This window comes from Cyprinus carpio, chromosome B12 (assembly GCF_018340385.1).
Source record: "Cyprinus carpio isolate SPL01 chromosome B12, ASM1834038v1, whole genome shotgun sequence".
NCBI lineage: Eukaryota > Metazoa > Chordata > Actinopteri > Cypriniformes > Cyprinidae > Cyprinus > Cyprinus carpio.
In genome coordinates, this window is record NC_056608.1 from 11,235,092 (window position 1) to 11,253,479 (window position 18,388).

Here is an 18,388-nt window from a genome sequence, read left to right on the forward strand (position 1 = left end):
GTACGGAAACACTGAGTTATTATAAAAGTAGTCAAAGAACAACATCCTGCAGTTTTGGAACAATATCTGAGTGAGTAAATGACAGGATTTAAATATTGTGTTAAATACACAGAGATAATTACAGAAATAATTTATTCATGACACAAATTTTAACTTTTTCTAAAAGTGGAATTTGCCAATGAAAATATTACATTTTAAAATAAGCAAATAACAGCATTTAAATATCACACAGCAATGTCACTAGTCATTACAAACTGGAAAGTTTGATTCTAGCAAACAAGGTATTTAAATTTTAAAGGGATAGTTAACCAAAATAAAAATTCTGTCATTTATTACTAATTACTTATGTCGTTCCAAACCTGTAAGGCCTTCATTCAACTTCGAATAACAAATTTTTAATGAAATCTGAGAGCTTTCTGAAGTTCCCATAGACAGCAAGGGTTCTAACCCTATCTAGGTCAAGAAAAATAGTAAGGACATCGTTAAAATAATCCATGTGACATCAGTGGTTCAACCGTAATTTCACGAAGCTACGAGAATACTTTTTGTGCGCAAAGAAAACTAAAATAATGACTTCATTCAACGATTCGTCTCCTCCGCATCACCCTAGTGGCATTTTGGAGAGTATCACACACATAAACAACGTATGTACGCAGATACGTTGTTTACATTCAGATCAAAGCGTAAACAATGTATCTGCATACACACGTTGTTTACATATGTGATACTCTCCAAAATGGCACTACAGGGTGACGCAGGGGAGATGAATTGTTGAATAAAGTCATTATTTTTGTTTTCTTTGCACACAAAAAAAGTTTTCTCATAGCTTCATACTCTCGTATTACGGTTGAACAATTGATCTCATATGAATTATTTTAACAATGTCCTTACTATGTTCTGGACCTTGATCATGTTAGGATCGTTGCTGTCTATGGGAGGGTCAGAGAGCTCTCGGAATTCATCAAAAATATCTTAATGTGTTTCAAAGATGAACGAAGGCCTTACAGGTTTGGAACGACATGAGGGTGAGTAATTAATGACAGAATTTTCATTTTTGATTGAACTATCTATTTAAATATTCAGTAATACAATACAATAATTCACTCACTGCATTTTATACAACAATTTCATAACAGACAGGCACAATTACCAAACCTGAGATTACGATGCAAATACTTTTCTTCTTTACGATGTCTACTTGTTTTTCAGAACAGGCACCACATCCATTGGATTGTGTAGGAATTCATAAAGCTGCCTGGCGTTGCTACTACTGCCCAATATCTCACTAAGCTTATCCTGACTAAATGTTACAAGATCAGCCAGACAGGAAGCATGTTTTATAAGGCTCTTGAAGTTTTTCACATTGACTCCAGGCATACGGAGCAAGAAGTCGTGAGGGCCGGGGTTGTACATGTCTGCTGATTCCGTCACCGTCTCTGATTCTGCAGTAACAGCCTGAGCTGTAGCAGCATCAGGCTCTGGGCGGCCGTGTTTGAGCTCCTGAAACAGCTCTGCTGTCACGTAGGGAGATGGGCACCAGAGCAGCCTCAGGCGGGGGAAATGGAGGGTGAGGAGGGTCAGTTTGGAGGTGACGTCACTGGCAGAGATCTCCTGACGGAAGTCACTGCGGGCCATCAGGGAGAAAGGCTTTGCAGGGTCAAACTCGATAAGCAGCACGGGACGCCGATAGAATCGAGACATAGAGAGGCACTGTGTGTAGAGACGCCCACTCTGCAGGGAACCAATGAGGTCGCTGACACTTTTGCGCTCCACGCAGATCTCTGAAGTCAGTATGTAGTCGCCAACCTCTAAGGTGACGGGTTCAATGTCGAGACCCCGTTGATGCAGAAGGGAAGGAAGCTCACTGCGGAACTCCCGCATGTCAACTATAATTCGCTGCGGCTCTTTAACCTCTTCACGACCCCCTAATTGAACATATCAACCATTATTCAGCACACTGACAAAACCATATTTTATGAATACATCACAGGGAACAATGAAGGTTTACCTGCTTTGCGGGTGTTGGTGGTGGCATTTGCAGGTTCCTGACTGCGGACAAGATCTAGGTTGGTGTCTTCCCTACCCTCTCTCTCTTCTGGCACAACCATGCTGGCCTTTTCCCTATTTTAAAAAGAAAAGAGCAGTTTTTAAAATAAGCGGTGTCACGAAAAGATAATGCAGTTGAGCTAATATTTTCCTTCAGATAAATAGGAAATATTGAGCTAACCTTATGAGGTACTCGAATGCTTGTTTTTCCTTGCTCAAGACTGTAAGATACCTCTGTTCTTCTGTCGAGCCTCCATATATAAGAAAATACACACTAAACACGAGGGGAAAACAATCAGGAAAGTTAAATCGATTACAAGTTATTTCAAAAACATTTTTAAAAAAAATCTTACTGACCCCAAACTTTAAGTACTATTTCTGTTTCTTAGAATATACATTTGCTCCATGCCAATATACGCACCGGAGAGGTTTTCCTGGCCTGCTGGCTTTATAAATCTCAAGTTGCCGCACAAAACTGAGTTCAGCATCATACAAAACAACAAACATGGGGTCAACTTCATGCAACACCCGTGTCAAACTGTACGGGTCGCTGCATCCCTTCAATGGGTGAATGACAGTCAACGGCTCTTTAAGAATGCCATAGTAGTCATCGGAAGAAAGATCAAGAAGAATCTCTTCTTCTTCCTCTTCCTCTTCAGCCATCCTTCCTTCATCTTCACTGTTTCCAATTAGGTCCTTTTCAGCTCCATCTTCCTGCCTTTCCATCTGAGAGACTCTTGACGGCCTCTCATTCTTTGTTAGTTTCTTTGAGTTGGTTTTGGGTTTTTTCGGCTGCCCGTTTTTCCCTTTGCTCTTAGCGGAGTCCTTCTTGGGCCAGCCTTTGTCAAGCTTCAGCAAATCAGGCTGAGGATCTTCTTTTCCAATGGTGCGTGAATAAAGGCGATTCAGTAGGTGCTCCGCTCCTTTTTGGATGTATTCTTTCAGCTGAGCGCATGTTCTGTCATCACTGGCGCATATCAACACACGGCCTGGTGTACAGACAACTAATTTAACTTAATGTTTTGGATATGAATGGTTATCATGAAACACTTAACTGTTAAATGGTTTTACCTGGTTCATGCTCACGGTTGCTGTTTTCTTTCTCAATCTCCCGTAGTACCTCTGTTAGCGCTTCCCATTTTGGATTTTTCTCAAGCACAAGCTCTCTTATTGGAGGGGCTAGTTTTATACATAAATAGAAAAGAAGATACTAATATGCACGTGTATTAAAATCTGAAACAAAGTATGTAAACACTTTTTCTAAGAAACATTATACATCAAACATATTGTACCTAGGGCACTTTGTTTCTGGTCAGTCTCTCCAACTTTAAGTTTCTTCTTTGACTCCTGAATGCGATACACACGACTGCGAGCATTTACAAACATTGATGTGCTTGAGTCCAAGAATAGCCAACCTGATTCAAAACAGGAGAAAAAAAGAATCAGGTGACCTTTACTGACTATAATTTGCTCCATCTCTGAAGAGTTCAAACAGAGCAACAGATCAGCTGACTGTACCTGAATTACTACCGAAGCTTTTCTGGCTGGTTCTCAAAGACTCCAGCAGATTGAGGAAGGTGACACAGTCGTACTGAGTGAGGTAGAGAAGAAGGGTTCTTAAAATCTTCAGGTCCTGAACAAGAGATTTGGTCCTGGACCCCAGCTGATGCCACAGAGGGTCAAGATAATGACGAATTGTCTACATTTGAAGAAAAAAAAACCATGGTCAGCAACTCACAATTTATTTATCTTTCTTTTTTGTTTAATTGCTTTCTTTTCACTTTAAATTGTTTTGAAATAATTAATTTATATTTGCCTCAGCAATACAGCACTTTTTAAAAAATGAAAGTGCCCCTATTATGTGTTATGAAAGGTTAATATTTTGGTTTGGGGAGTCCCCAACAACAGGTTGACATGCATGCAAGGTCAAAAAACATGTTCTGTCCCACTTTATATTAAGTGGCCTTAACTGCTATGTACTTGCATCAAAAAATAACTACAATGTACTTACTGTGTTAATATAATATTGCAAAACACTTTTACTGCTATTGAGGTGGGATATGGGTAAGGTTAGGTACAGGTTTGGTGGTATGGGTAGGTTTAAGGGTGGGTTAAACTGTAAGGGATAGGTCAACAGTGTAGCTGTAAATGTAATTACAGAAATTAATTACAGATGTAATTTCATGCAGGTATTTTTAAAAATATAATTACAATGTAAACATGTATGTACACAATAAATGCCTTGTATCAAATGATTAATTTAAATGCAAGTACATCGTAGTTAAGGCCATCTAATATAAAGTGGAACCACACTTCCATTGTCTTATAATATGCATTTATTTTTACCTTACTTGATTAACGACTCCTGAACGATTCGCTCAACGATTCATTTTCCCAAACCCCTCCTTTGAGTGACGCTAATCTGCAGTGATTGGTCCGAATGGCAATTGGTAGATTTAATTTTAATTTCATGATGTCTTTAATGCCTGATAAAGCAGCGTTCTTAAAGCGCATTGCTGTTTTGTGTACAGCAGGGGTCGGCAACCTTTTCGGCATGACGTGCCATTTTAAATTTTTCTGGTTAACTACTGTGCCAACATTACGTACAAACAAACCATTAACTACGACTTTTGCCTCAAACTCCTAATTTGCTGCTTATTAACAGTTAATAAGGTAGTTGTTAAGTTTAGGTATTGGGTAGGATTAGGGATGTAGAATATGGTCATGCACAATATGTGCTTTATATGTACATGAAATTCAGTATTATTTATTATAATTCTTGTATGTTGTTAAAAAAAATTATGGTATAGTGATTTTTTCCCCCCTCATGTACAGTATCATCAATAGCACTATGAAATGTCTTTTCTCACTTTCTCAAAGGAAGTGCCCAGGCTGTTCTCCAGAGAGAGGTCTTCTGCTTCCAGAGTGGGATTGTAGCGCTTCAGCTCTTTCAAGCAGGCGTTCATGATGTCCAGAATAGAGCTCTGAATGGCTCTCATCGCTGGAGTCAGAGACACATGCAGCTCCACCACATCCGGCTTGTGTTTGTCCAGCGTTGCGTTTACTGATGCTTGAAATCTAGCAGATAAAGCATTGCAAATACACCTGATTTATAAACAAAATTAATCTGCAAAAATCATAAATACTCAGAGTAAAAAAAAATAAAATAAAATGTCATACCTTGGCCAAAGAAAGAGCTTCTTCACAAACAGGTTTCTCATGACACGCTCGACTTTACAGAAGCCAGAAGAGAATGATGTGGCTTTGTCCGTAAAGGCCTTGATGAACCCTGTCTTGTTTTTCTGCCGATAAAGTCTCAGAATGAAAGCCTCCTGACAAGACTCAATGATCTTATGCGCACGATACACCAGGATTCCTGTTCAAATACGCATTAAGACAATTTAGTCCAGCAACACATTATTGAAAAACGTCTGTATAGCTCCACTGACCTGTTATGAGGTGCGCAGGAATTCGGTCCGTAAGGAAGTCCACCACTAGGATGCGGCTGGTCACAAAGAGAACTCCTCCTTTAGTGTACACATTATATCTTTCATTATTATGCACATCACTGGTCACAGTCTGGGGAAGATGGCTCACCCCTTCAGCACGGAGCTGCTCTGTAAAATACTCCTTCAACAGGCAAACACATTCATCATTATTATTAGATCACTTTATCCCTATAAAGACTACTGTATCATATATGATGCATGAATGTCAAAGGCCTCTAAATTTTCAACATGATCAAGACTTTTTACTTTTTTATAAGTAAAACATAATTCTAAAAATGTCCACCTTCAGGTCACTGTACACATCTTTAAAAAAAAAACATTATTATAAGGTAAGCATTACCTTAGATATTGTTTATATTGTTTGAAATATTTCAAGATAAACATTTATTGGACTGACATAACTTACTTGATTATCCATACTTTATTTATTTATTTAGAAAAATCATTTACAAATGTAAGGAATGTTTATTTGTATCTCTGATTCATCAATACCTTGCATTTAATCATATTTCTTGCCCCCCACAATTAAAACTACAGAGCTTGGCCATGAAACTAAGCCTTTTAATATCATCTTATGTATTATTAATACATATTATTTAGAGATATAGAGTGACAAATTATATTTACAAGCCTTTTATGTTAGCAGACCGGTATATTGATGTACATTACAATATATCAAAATTGCATCGTATCTTTCGGCCTTATAAATAACAACAACTGCACCAAATTGCATATTTTTGCTCTGTTTGGGCCTCTGAAAAAAACCGAGGTGTTTTTCCCTCCTCGAGTATTGTATTCTAATTATAAATATTGTATCTAAAGGTTCACCAAACTGTTCCATTTCAAAAGATTCGATTTTTTTTTTTTTTTTTTCATGTCAGGCTTTACAGGCTTAAGCAATCCAATGCAATGCATATAATGAAAATGCTTGTGCATGGTGTAGATTCTGTAACTTTTATAGCCTTTCAATCAGGTTTACAACCTTTTGTGTCACTTTTTAGGTCATTTGCAGTACACATGAACATATACAAGCGACATGCATAATAATTATGTACCAGAATTAGCTAAATGTAAAATCCGTGAGATGTATTGCCAAGTCAACGAACGCTGTCCTCTCTTACTGTATATCAATTGCAGTATAAGAGGATAAATCAGCCTGACCCACCTGTTCAGGAGTGGTTGTGTTTAACAGGAGCACCAGGCTGCCCTCCTCTGAATACACTCTCATGAAGTGTAAGAGAAGGCGGTCGATCCCGAGCCCCTCGGCTGTGATCAGCAGTCCGTCTGTGCTGAACAAACTCAGAAACATCTCCGTCTCATACTCCAGCAGCGGGCTCGCCATCTTTACGAACGGCTGACTGAAATAATCACCTAGATTTTACGTGCTGAAATAACGCTAACGTTACTGGTTCATTGGGTCTGCTTTGTTGGATGACATGAATACATAGTTCTAGCAGTTCTACTGCCTTTTACCAGGGCGAACTAAAGAATTGCCCTTCCATTTAATGTCTATTTTTTGCCGGTAGTGCACACAAAATCACAGAACTGAGCAAAACCTGTTTTGTTTAAGCTATATCAAATTCCTTCAGATTACACAAGTTTTACTCGCCTTCGTTACTGTTTCAAAAAGGCGTATTGTGTCACGTGACGTGACGTCGCGGACTTAAGACCGTTAATTCCAATTGGCGCCACCTGCTGCCCTGGAGGTACAACACAAATCCCAAGCAACCGCACTTTCAGCAGTAATTTCGTACAATTTCGTAATTTTCGTTCAGGTCATTAAAAATGGAGAGTTTACTTCACATAAAGTGTACTCCTACTACATGCATGAACGTTAAACTCTTGTGTATGAAGAGAAACACTTCAGTTGCGTAAGGCTTCCTGTTTTTACAACAAACACCTTGATTTTATTTTTAATTCTTGGATTTTTTTTTAAAACTTCAGTGGCACCTAAACTGCTATCTTATTGCAACATGGAAAAAAAAAAAAAAAAAAAAAAAAAAAAAAAAAACAATGCATTGGTAAATGTCTATGTCACAAAGATATCGAATTTATAACATTTTCATTATTCCGAGGGAGGTCGAAATTATGAGATACGCTACTAAGTCATAAAGAGAAAATTGTGACATATTAAATCATCATTATGCGATAAAGTAGAAAATTTTAGATAAAACAATGAAATTATGATATCATAATTAGCCTATGACTTACTTTTATGTTAGCCTATAATTTTCATGTCTTATGTTTCTTATACATATTCTTCTATTCCACCAATTCTCCAGATGTGTTTATAGTTGTAGGCTATTTATTGTATTTCTCACTATAGGCTAAAAATCTATTCAGTAAATAGCATAATATTTTAGCACAGTGGAGGTATGTACTGTATTGTACATTGTTCTGTATATTGCTCATATTGCACACAGTAACACACTCATTTTACTCCTACACACACTCATGTCTTAAAACTGTACATACAACATTAACCACAAACCTATTTTATTCCATGGTATTCCATTCTATTGTGTTGTATTCTGTTCTGTGCAGAAGGCTGCAGAAGCCATGAATCACTGAGTGGGTGCATTGCTACTTAGTGTCCTTGAGAGAGCAGTAGAGCACTTCTGTGTGGAGTGCTGCTGAAGAAGTGTTTATCACAGCATAAGTGGGACATGCTTAAAAATAAATAGGAAATTGATTTTAAAGAGCTATTATGAAGAATACAACATGTACGGGGATGTTTTTATGCATAATCTTTTTTCTTCTTTTTTTGCATTTAGAGAAAATAGAGAGAAAACTATTTTCATATTGCTATCATAATACAAAAATATTCCGTAGCAAATACACAAAATCTATGCAAACAGATGAATTATTTAGAAATTTACCATATCAGCTACACAGCTACAGTTGTTTTCAGGGTTTCATGCCTCTAGGACACATTTATGAATGTGATATGTATAACTGCTATATGACACTGCTGTTTAAACCCAAACCAGCTTCTATGCACAGCACATTATCCACTCTTTAAATGTAAAGGTCTTACAGCACTTTAGCTTTGTCAAGATAGAGTGAAACAGTGGATTCCTAGGTCTGCATCTCTCAAGGTTATGTTCAAAAATCTTAAGTGCATTCTTCTGTCGCTCTGATGCTTTCATTATTTATTTTGCTTATTTGCTAAAAATGAATAGAAAGTGAAAAATCATGTACAGAGTGTATTTCAGTAAGCCCTTAAATCATCAAGTGCTCTGGTTTCTGGTTTGAAATTAAGTGCAAGTTACCTCGAATAACATGAAAGAGCACCACTTTGACATTCATTGTATCTGTGACTGAAAGGGGAAAAAAATCGAGAGATCTTGTGTTGAGAAAGCTAGTTTTGTTTTTTGAGGTCACGCTCTGACTAAGCACTTGAGGAGAGGAAGCCCTAATGGTGGAAGCAAAAGAAAGCAGGATGAACCTTTTATTCCACCTGGTTCAAAGTTTAATATGAGTCTTTCTCAAACATCACCATGTCAGGAAGGATAAGGTTAGAGGGAGATCTAGAAGAAACAAATAAACACTCATCCCAAGCAGTAGTGGAGCATTGCAGGGACGGCAAGTCAAGAAGCATATGTGATTAATTGAGGCAGGAAAAGGCAACGGCTCAGAGAGCAGCTGGATTTTAGCAGTCTTTTCAAAGGGGGACATTAGGTGCGCTGCGTAAACAGCGTTATGTCAATGACTCATTAAAACAAGTCCAAATGTTCAACTCACTGCAAATGGCTCCTGCTCTGGCTCTTTAACCCGGTGAAGGCTGACATATGAAATAACAGTCTTTTTTATTTATTTATTTATTTATTTTATTTTTTTATAGTATGACATAAGAGAATATGAAGCTCATATCTGAGAAGGAAAACACCAAACTGAGCAAAAGTACAGGTGCATCTCAATAAATTAGAATGTTTTGGGAAAAGTTCATTTATTTCAGTAATTCAACTCAAATTGTGAAACTCGTGTATCAAATAAATTCAATGCACACAGACTGAAGTAGTTTAATTCTTTTGTTATTTTGATTGTGGTGTATCAGATTTATTAAATGCACACAGATTCTCAACAAATTAGAATATGGTGACATGCCAATCAGCTAATCAACTCAAAACAACTGCAAAGGTTTCACGAGCCTTCAAAATGGTCTCTCAGTTTGGTTCACTAGGCTACACAATCATGGTGAAGACTGCTGATCTGACAGTTGTCTAGAAGACAATCATTGACACCCTTCACAAGGAGGGTAAGCCACAAACATTCATTGCCAAAGAAGCTGGCTGTTCACAGAGTGCTGTATCCAAGCATGTTATCAGAAAGTTGAGTGGAAGGAAAAAGTGTGGAAGAAAAAGATGCACAACCAATCAAGAGAACCGCAGCCTTATGAGGATTGTCAAGCAAAATCGATTCAAGAATTTGAGTGACCTTCACAAGGAATGGACTGAGGCTGGGGTCAAGGCATCAAGAGCCACCACACACAGACGTGTCAAGGAACTTGGCTACAGTTGTCGTATTCCTCTTGTTAAGCAACTCCTGAACCACAGACAACCTAAGAGGCATCTTACCTGGGCTAAGGAGAAGAAGAACTGGACTGTTGCCCAGTGGTCCAAAGTCCTCTTTTCAAATGAGAGCAAGTTTTGTATTTCATTTAAAACCAAGGTCCTAGAGTCTGGAGGAACGGTGGAGAAGCTCATAGATCAAGTTGCTTGAAGTCCAGTGTTAAGTTTCCACAGTCTGTGATGATTTGGGGTGCAATGTCATCTGCTGGTGTTGGTCCATTATGTTTTTTGAAAACCAAAATCACTGCACCCGTTTACCAAGAAATTTTGGATTTCATTTTCCAGCAGGATTTGGCACCTGCCCACACTGCCAAAAGCACCAAAAGTTGGTTAAATGACCATGGTGTTGGTGTGCTTGACTGGCCAGCAAACTCAAACTTTTTAATGTAAATCCATGCAATCTTTACAACAGTATAGCAGACTACATACACAAAATGGATTTAAATATCAGTTGTCACTCTGTATCTCAAAATAATATGGTATATTTAGGATACTTAGTTTTACGATCAATGTTCTGTAGTTTTTATTATGGGTCCACCATAATTATGAGATGTGCAAATAAACGTTGCTCAAAAGCCTGATGTATCATATTTGACACAAAACCACAGCTGCCATTTTTTTACCGTAATTTTTTTTACAGTGTATGATTGTGTAAAACAGGCATTAGAAATGTATGTCCTACGTCATCTGCTTGAACGCCACTCTTGTGAACACTAGTACGACAGTTAGCAAAAGCTAGAGATTACAGTTTTTTAAGGTTTAAATATGGATATTTTTCTTACACAAATGCATTAATTCACTACAGGAGGCCTTTATTAACCTCCAGGAGCCATATGGAGTACTTTTTATGATGGATTTATGCACTTTATTGGACTTCTATTGGACTATTGAATCTCAACAGCTATTTACTGCCATTATAAAGCTTGCAAGAGCTAGGAATTTTTTTTAAATATAACTCTGAAAGAAGAAACTCATATACACTAGGATGACTTGAGGGTAAATAAATCATGTGGTAATTTTCATTTTTGTGTATTAACTATCGCTTTAAGGGATCATTCATTCTGTCATCATTTCATGTTGCACTAAAGCTGTATGACTTTCTTTTTTTCTGATAAACATAAAAGACAATACATTTCATTATAAGGACACATTTTCTAAACATCTTGTTTCGCAGAAAAAAAGTCATACAGGTTTGGAATGACATGAGGGTGATTAAATGATGACAGACTTTTCATTTTTGGGTGAACATTCACTTTAAATGTTCAGATGTGTGGTCACATGTCGGAAGAGCGAGGTTTTGGAGAGATTGTGAGTTAGTTGAAGGGATACTCCACCTTCAAGGCAAAGCCTACCACAAATTGGATTAAAGTCACCAAGGTACATGACTAACACTGCAGGATATTTGGTTTGCAAACACCAAATGAAGTTACAGTGAGAAAAGTGTAAGTCTGATGAAGTAAACTCAAAAACCACAGAGGGAACTTTCTTGTGGGAATTTAAAGCTTCAAGGATACAAAATAAACGGGCTAGTTACATGATAAATTATCTTTCAGTAATGCAAAGTATTTGGGGAAAATCACAGTTGCGACTTCACTGCTGTCTCAAATTTAAAACACACTGCTGTGAGTCACCATAAAATGCATTTTAACAGAACAAATAATAACAGAAAATACTTTGCAGATGAAAGTGGAAACACATTTCATATTTTATGAAATTACTACAGCTGCTCCATTTGATCAGACAGTTTTTGTGCCAGTGAATTTAAAAATGGAGCTCTTATTGTTGAAACCAAACTGCATTGTGGCTGATAAGTCTAAAGGTGCTTTTAAAAAAAATTATCCCCATTTTTCAATTCCCTTTAATCCAAATATTAATATCATGTGTAATAATCTAACTGAAGCAGAGGATGAAAATCAAGGCTGCCCGGTGTGAGAAAATGTGGTGGGAGATTATCTGCATTAGCATTCTTACTGGATGTGAAAAGAACCAGTAAAAAGGGATTACTGTTCACGTACAATGTAGAATATAGAAACCTTCTGCAAGTAATTTCTATGCTAAAAAATGAGTTGAAATTCTAATTAAAGAATCATAAGAGGCATAAACAAGACAAGGTCATATGTGTGGTCACACAATCCATGGCATTATGTATAAAAAACACCTTTTTTTTTCTTAATCCATCTAAAATGACTAATGGTTTCTAGTCTTATTTAGGGAGGTATTTATAGGCCAAGTCATTTTACAATGCCAATGAGGCATCTTAATGATGTAGTGTGTGTCTGCATCTCTTTGTTAATGTGCCCTCCACCTCACTGCATACTGAAAATGACTGTTGTTACAATCTAACACCACTAAAATAGCTGGCAAAGATGGGCATACTGTACAGAAATCTGTCAAAGTCTGTGTGAGGATTGACTGACAACCTCAAGTGTTGGAATGTGGAAAGGTCTTGCTTCAGAAAATTTTGGACCCTTTATTTTTTATTGGAAAAGTGGGAAATTTAGGCATGGGTTTGCTGAATGGGAATGGCCTTTACCAGGTTTTAAGCCGCAACTCACGGTGGTGTTTCATTCCTGAATGAACCAGCATTTTTCAATGAAACAGTTAAGTGAATAATTCAGTCACTCATATTACTTATTAGACACTCACTTTATCCCTATACCTTCTCAAAAAAAGGTGGGGGGGGCGGGTAGTACAAAAATGTCACTGGGTCGGTATCCTTTCAAAGGTGCTAATAGGCATAATTTAGCAGTAAATAAGGTACAAAGCTGTACCTTTTAGCTTTTCACCTTGTATGGAGTATTGTGACAGTGTACCTTTTTTTTCTGAGATTGTAAATTAATTTGCATTTTTTTAATGAATCTGAGTGAATTAATCAGAGATTCGTTCATAAAGACAGTCATGAATCAACGTTTACAATGAATTAGTTGAATGAATAACTCATAAAGACACTTTCCGAGTTGCCGCCACCTTCTGCCATTTAGATGTAACCTGCAGAAAAACTCACAGAAAAATACCCCATCACAGATTCAGACAAACTGATTTATTTAATATTAAATTAAATTCTGCCTACTTTTCTGATTGGTCTAGTATTCTGGAATTAACTGTTGAATAAAGTATAGTTTACACTTCAGTATAGCAGCTAAGATAAAGCCAGTTTTGGCTGTTCGGCAGGTGGTTATTATTGGTGGTTTATATGTCAGGCTGTTGATGCCCTGTGATTTACTCAGTGTAGGAGTTCATTCTGCTGTGTGAAGAAAACCAACCTGCTAAATGTCAAATGTCCTCCTGTTCCAAGACTGAATTCATCTACATGCTATGCTGCCTGTCCATGTGAGAATCAACCGGGATGGGCAAGAAAAACTGTGCTTTACAAACTGACCTATGGCCTGTTTCTATAAGAACCATGAATTTCAATAACAGAAACCTGTGTATCTCTTTACAGCTGACTTACTGTGACATATCCAAATTATCAATGTAAGAACAGAGACCAGTACTACGGTGTAGTCACTGACCTGGACAAATCGTATTATGTTGTACATCCTTGAGTACTGCATGCTATTTTAGAGTGGCATGCTGATTACTTGCCCTCAGGCTTGAGATCAGAACAAAAAGCACAGGAAGATGCTTTCAATATACAAGTGCTGCTACAGGAAGAAGCTGGAGAGAAAATAAGGTAACATGACAAGGGACATCTTATGTCTAGGTTCACTGAGTCAGGTCTGTGCAGTGAGCTGCTAGCAATGGGAAAGATTGTTTTGTGTAATGGAGGAAAAATTGGTGTGGTATTTTTTCTGTCACTGATTCGTTTAGTGATTTTCTTTTGTTTTACCATTTGATGCTGTCACTTTAGTTATCTTGACTGTAGTTAAATATCATTATAAATATCATCATTCTTTGAACGATACCAGTTGAAACATTGGTGTGGTATTTTTTTGTATTGCTGATTCATAACTGTATTTCTTTTTGCCATTTGATGTTGTCACTCGAATGATATTGATTGTATTTGTGCCATTAACATAACATTACAAAGAATATTTTTGCTTTTTAAATAAAATAAGTTAAATGTTTTTATTTTCAATATTTTCTTTATAGTCCTTTCGAGTCAGCTAATTTGTAAAAACAGAGACAAAGAGACAAAGCAATACATTTTTCAATTAATTTAGCTGTCATTTGAATTATAATACAAAAATAGACCATGTATAGAATTCAAAATCTAATTTAAAGGGATAGTTCACCCAAAAATGAAAATTAATATTTTTCTCACACTAATGCATCGTTTCGCTTCAGAATGTCTTTATTAATAACCCAGAGCTGTATGGAGTAATTTTATGATAGATGGATGCACTTTTTTCGTCTTGGGGCACCATTCACTGGAATTATACAGCTTGGAAAAGCCAGGACATTTTTTAAATATAACTGCGATTGTATAAGGGAATATCAGATATGCCTAGGACACCCTGAGGTGGATTAAATCATGGGCTAATTTTTTGGTTGAACTATCCCTTTAATTCTATTAAACCTTGAAATAAAGTTATAAGATGCTGAAAAAATAAAACAAAGAAACATAATATAAAGTATAAGAAATGTTTTGGATTCTACACTTACTGTATTCCCAAGTCATTAATCAAAGAAGTAAAATTGGTAACAATCTTCAGTAGAATAAGGTTTCATTTGTTAACATTATTAACCACATTAGATAAGACATAACAATGATCAATACTTCTACAGCATTTATTAGTCTTGGTTAATGTTAATTTCAACATTTACTAATATTTTTTTAATCAAAAGCTTAACTAACAGTCACAATGAACAAATGTATTTTTAATTTTATTATTGATTAATTTTTATTTTTAATTTTAATTACTAACTGTTAGTGCATGTTAGTTAACAAATGGGACCTTACTGTAAAGTTTTACTGTAAATTTGCAACATTGATCATGTCATGTGACCTCCTCTGTACAGGACGTCATTCAGATGTTCATGCAGCTCGAGTGCAACCACCATTAAAGCAAAAGGGGCACAAATCAAATACTGGAACATTCTGACAATCCTGATCATTTTTCAGTTACACTTTCCACTCAATGCCGATTACATAATTTATAATGAAAACTTTTGAACCCCTCTGAGTGATCATAGCATTAGACATTACACATTACATGGAAAGATACAGAGAAAACCGAAAATATCCAGTTTAATTTTAGCATGTACAGTATGACACTGTAGAGGAAGCTACGATGTCACAGACTGCAGTTAGACAAGAGCTTGGTCATTTTAAGATGTCTTTCTTGCTGCATGCACTCCGCCAAATTTGCTCAGTCACACCTGGCTGTTTTCGGGAGCTTCTAAGTGTGAGGTGAGGTCAGCAATTATGTTTTTGGTGATCCACCCACAGAACAAGTGACTCGATGTCCCGGTCACCGCAGCCACGTCTTTCAATAGTTACCATGGAGATTGCCTCTTTCCTCCTCTCAGAGATGGAACAGAGTAATGAGCAGAAAGGAGCAAGGAGTGAACTCATCAAACTGTCATCCAAAATGTTCAGCACTATTAAACTATCATTGTACCCTAGCATCTCCTCACTCCATTAGTATGATGAGGTGATTTAACTTCAGTGTTTAAGGAAATCTCAGACGCATTTGCATGATTAAAGTATGGAGAAAGATGATGTGAGTATCAAAGATCAACAGAGCCACTGGTTCCAATTTTTAATGCTTGCTAATGTATTCTGAACTTAAGGCTCTTTTTGTTCATGTAAAAAACACACCTACAGTAAAAGCTCTAAATGTACAAACAATGGCTCAGGTTCTATAATGAATGCTGAAGATGAAGATACAACTACATGATTAGTGATCTGCAGGTGGATTCAAACCAACAATTTCTTCAGGTCTTCATCCATTCCTCTTTTAGTTAATTGGTCCAAACTATGGTAGCGATGGATGACGTCATCTTCAGTAACTTGTACCACCACGCACACACCATGAGTGTCATCTCCCAATGGACAACCAACAGCGGAGCTCACCACCATATCCAGCCCATCATAGCAGCACCCTGCATTTCTGTGGTAGTGACCGGAGAACACAGCTTTCACCCCTGAAATGATAGATATATGTGACCCTGGACCACAAAACCAGTCATAAGTAGCACGAGTACCTTTGTAGCAATAGCCAAAAATACACTGTAAGGGTCAAAATGATAAATTTTTCTTTTGTGTAATTTTTTTTTTTTTTTTTTTTAGTATATTAAGTAAATTTCCTAAATTTACGATATACGATTCCTACGATTTTGTAAATATTTAGATTTTTTTTTTCTTTTTATTTGCACCCCCAGATTCCAGATTTTCAAATGGTTGTATCTGGGCCAAATATTGTCCTATCCTAACAAACAATACATCAATGGAAAGCTTATTTATTCAGATAATTATTTATTAGAGATTTTCAAATGTGTGTCTCCCTGGGTGGCCACTAGAGGTCTCACTTCCCCTTATTGTCACCTTCGTCAGTACTTCATTTCCCACTAGCCTTAGCTGCTCATCACTGTTCATTGTATTCAGCTGTCACCACTTACCTTGTTTGCACCTGTCTTTAAATACCCTGGTTGTTTCTGTCATTGTTACGGAGTCCTTGTTGAATGTCACCCTGCGTTTTCCTGGTTCCCTGGTTTTTCGTGTTTCTGATGTTGTCTATGTTTCTTGTTTTGGACGGATTACCTGGATTTTGACCTTTGCCTGGCTGATAATGAGATTTGGATCACCCCAATAAACATACTGCTTTTGGATCTACCTGTCTGTGTGCGTGTCGTGACAGAAGGACTCCGTCAATACCTAGATCCAGCGATATGTTTTTTGAGGATTCTCCCCCAGCCATCGAGCGGGAGAGAGGGAGTAAGTTTGAGGGAACCCGCCTGGTTGTTTTTCCGTGGGACCCGGGGAGGTCGCAGAGGAGGGAGGAGGCACACGTCCGCCGAGACTGCGGAAAAGAGGGCGACGGAGACGGTTTTGGATTATTTTACTATGCTGTCCAAAATCCTAGACGTTCCCAAGGGGGTTAACGTCACATCGGCTGAGCCAGCGCCACAGCACAAGATGGCCGCCAGCCCAGTGCCACAGCACAAGATGGCCGCCAGCCCAGCGCCACAGCACAAGATGGCCGCCAGCCCAGCGCCACAGCCCAAGATGGCCGCCAGCCCAGCGCCACAGCCCAAGAGGGCCGCCAGCCCACAGCCCAAGATGGCCGCCAGCCCAGCGCCACAGCCCAAGAGGGCCGCCAGCCCAGCGCCACAGCACAAGAGGGCCGCCAGCCCAGCGCCACAGCCCAAGATGGCCGCGGAGACATTGTTGAGTTACTTTTCCAGGATGTGCCAGATCCCGGAGATTCCCAGGAATGTTCACATCACGGCCGCTGAGCCAGCGCCAATGCCCAGGATGGCCACCAGTTCAGCACCACAGCGCAAGATGGCCGCCAGCCCAGCGCCATTGCACAGGATGGCTGCCAGCTCAGCGTGCCCAGCACCACAGCACGGGATGGCCGCCGGCCCAGCAACACAGCACAAGATGGTTGACTCAACGCCTGAGTCTTCCGTCAAGGAGCCACCGGCACGCCATCATAGAGGCCGCAGGAGGAGGAGACAGGCGTCAGCCGTTCCTCGAAGCCCGGAGGACGTTCCTGAGCAGGCCGCTGCCGTCCAGGAGGACGTTCCCGAGCAGGCCGCTGCCGTCCAGGAGGACGTTCCCGAGCGGGCCGCTGCCGTCCAGGAGGACGTTCCCGAGCGGGCCGCTGCTGTCCAGGAGGCCGTTCCCGAGGCCGTTCCCGAGGCCGTTCCCGAGGCCGTTCCCGAGGCCGAGCCCGAGGCGGTGCCCGAGGCCGAGCCCGAGGCCGAGCCCGAGCCCGAGGCCGTTCCTGAGGCCGTTCCTGAGGCCGTTCCCGAGGCGGTGCCCGATGCTGTTCCGGAGGCCGATGCGGGGCCCAAGATGGTTCCGGAGGCGATACCCGTGTCCAAGGCCGTTCCCGAGGTGGTGCCCTTGTCTGAGGCCGTTCCCGATGCCGTTCCCAATGCCGTGACCTGGCCATCGCCACAGCCTGCTCCTTACTGGCTCCCCGATTGGCAGGTTCCGTTCGGGCCACTCAAATGGCGAATTCCTCCCTGGCCGTCTGCACAACGAGAATGGACTGATCCACCGTGGCCACCTGAACTGCCTGGCCCCTCGTGGTCCCCTGAACTTTCGGGTCCACCGTGGCCACCTGAACTGCCTGGTCCCTCGTGGTC

The 18,388-nt window shown here is 39.3% G+C and overlaps 1 protein-coding gene across 1 annotated transcript; it reads right to left on the reverse strand.

Moving 5' to 3' along the window:
- Positions 1-115: 115 nt before the first annotated feature.
- ercc4 (excision repair cross-complementation group 4) lies at positions 116-7,223 on the reverse strand. Its single transcript, XM_042735344.1, has 11 exons — positions 6,721-7,223; positions 5,496-5,676; positions 5,227-5,422; positions 4,917-5,124; positions 3,565-3,745; positions 3,339-3,461; positions 3,118-3,225; positions 2,468-3,035; positions 2,228-2,320; positions 2,009-2,121; positions 116-1,925 (listed from the first exon to the last, which is right to left on the reverse strand). Exons 1-11 carry the CDS (start codon positions 6,895-6,897, stop codon positions 1,195-1,197), a joined length of 2,679 nt encoding a protein of 892 aa, XP_042591278.1. The 5' UTR covers positions 6,898-7,223; the 3' UTR covers positions 116-1,194.
- Positions 7,224-18,388: the final 11,165 nt, after the last annotated feature.